Below are 952 nucleotides of genomic sequence, written 5' to 3'. Positions count from 1 at the left end.
CTATTATTATTATTATTATTATTATCAATTATTATTATCATTATTATTATTGTCGTTACTATTACTATTTATTATTATCAAATGAAAATAGTTGCAAATATAATCTCACATATAAAATGTGCAATTTAGAAAGGTGAGTCCCGTATTTTACCTTCAATGTATAACTTGAGTAAAATAGTTTGAGTAAATCAATTTAATATGAATAATTTCACATATATTATATATAATGAAAGATTAACATTCTTCATTTTATACAATAAAAAAATTTCTTTTCGTAATACATAAATTCATTAATTAAAAGTTAATTAGGCTAATTTCTGGAATAAATCGAAGAAATCTATAAATCGATGTCCAGGTAATGATATCACTAAGATTGAAATGGAAAAATTAGAACCAGCAATACGGCATATTTGGAATGGTCGATGGGAGCAACAACCGGAACCGGAAAAACATATCGGTGTGATGCATTTAAAGCAAGTGATGACTTTCATGAAAATCCCAATACCATTGACATATAGCAGTTTGCAAGCACGACAGGTTATTCCCAAGATAAAAGTCTTTTTTTGTCCTTGTGTTCGGGGCAATTTGTGATATGCTAAGATAATTATAATTGTATCACTTGAATTGTAGTCCCTTTAAAAGGTGAAATGATTAAATAGTTTTTTTCCTTGATAAAAATTTAAAACTCAAGCATTTATTTTGAAATTTTAATCTTCAAAGGCAACATTTTCCATTTAAAATTTAACTTAATATTGTAATTATTATTTGATGAATTACAAAAAAATTGAAAGCATTTTTTTGATAAAGTTTAATATTTAAGAATTTATTTTGAAATTTATCATTAATCAAATTCTGACGAAGAAAAGAAGCTTTCGAAGCTTCAATCAAATTTTTCGCAATAATCTTTATTCACAAATTGAATAGTTTGAATGATTTTAACTAAACATTATCA

At 24.7% G+C, this 952-nt stretch overlaps 1 protein-coding gene across 1 annotated transcript in view; it reads left to right on the top strand.

The window, feature by feature from the left end:
• Window positions 1-952, top strand: part of LOAG_18474 (hypothetical protein) — a gene marked incomplete at both ends in the record, with an annotated part of 6,135 nt that overhangs the window by 3,291 nt on the left and 1,892 nt on the right. The window contains one exon of the mRNA XM_020451136.1: window positions 356-537. Coding sequence (XP_020305107.1) covers window positions 356-537 — 182 coding nt within the window. The remainder of the gene's footprint in view (window positions 1-355; window positions 538-952) is intronic.

The sequence above is a fragment of the Loa loa genome (genome assembly GCF_000183805.2).
Source record: "Loa loa unplaced genomic scaffold supercont3.327, whole genome shotgun sequence".
Classification (NCBI taxonomy): domain Eukaryota; kingdom Metazoa; phylum Nematoda; class Chromadorea; order Rhabditida; family Onchocercidae; genus Loa; species Loa loa.
Note: the sequence above shows the minus strand (reverse complement) of the source record. Positions and strands in the feature narration are given on the sequence as shown.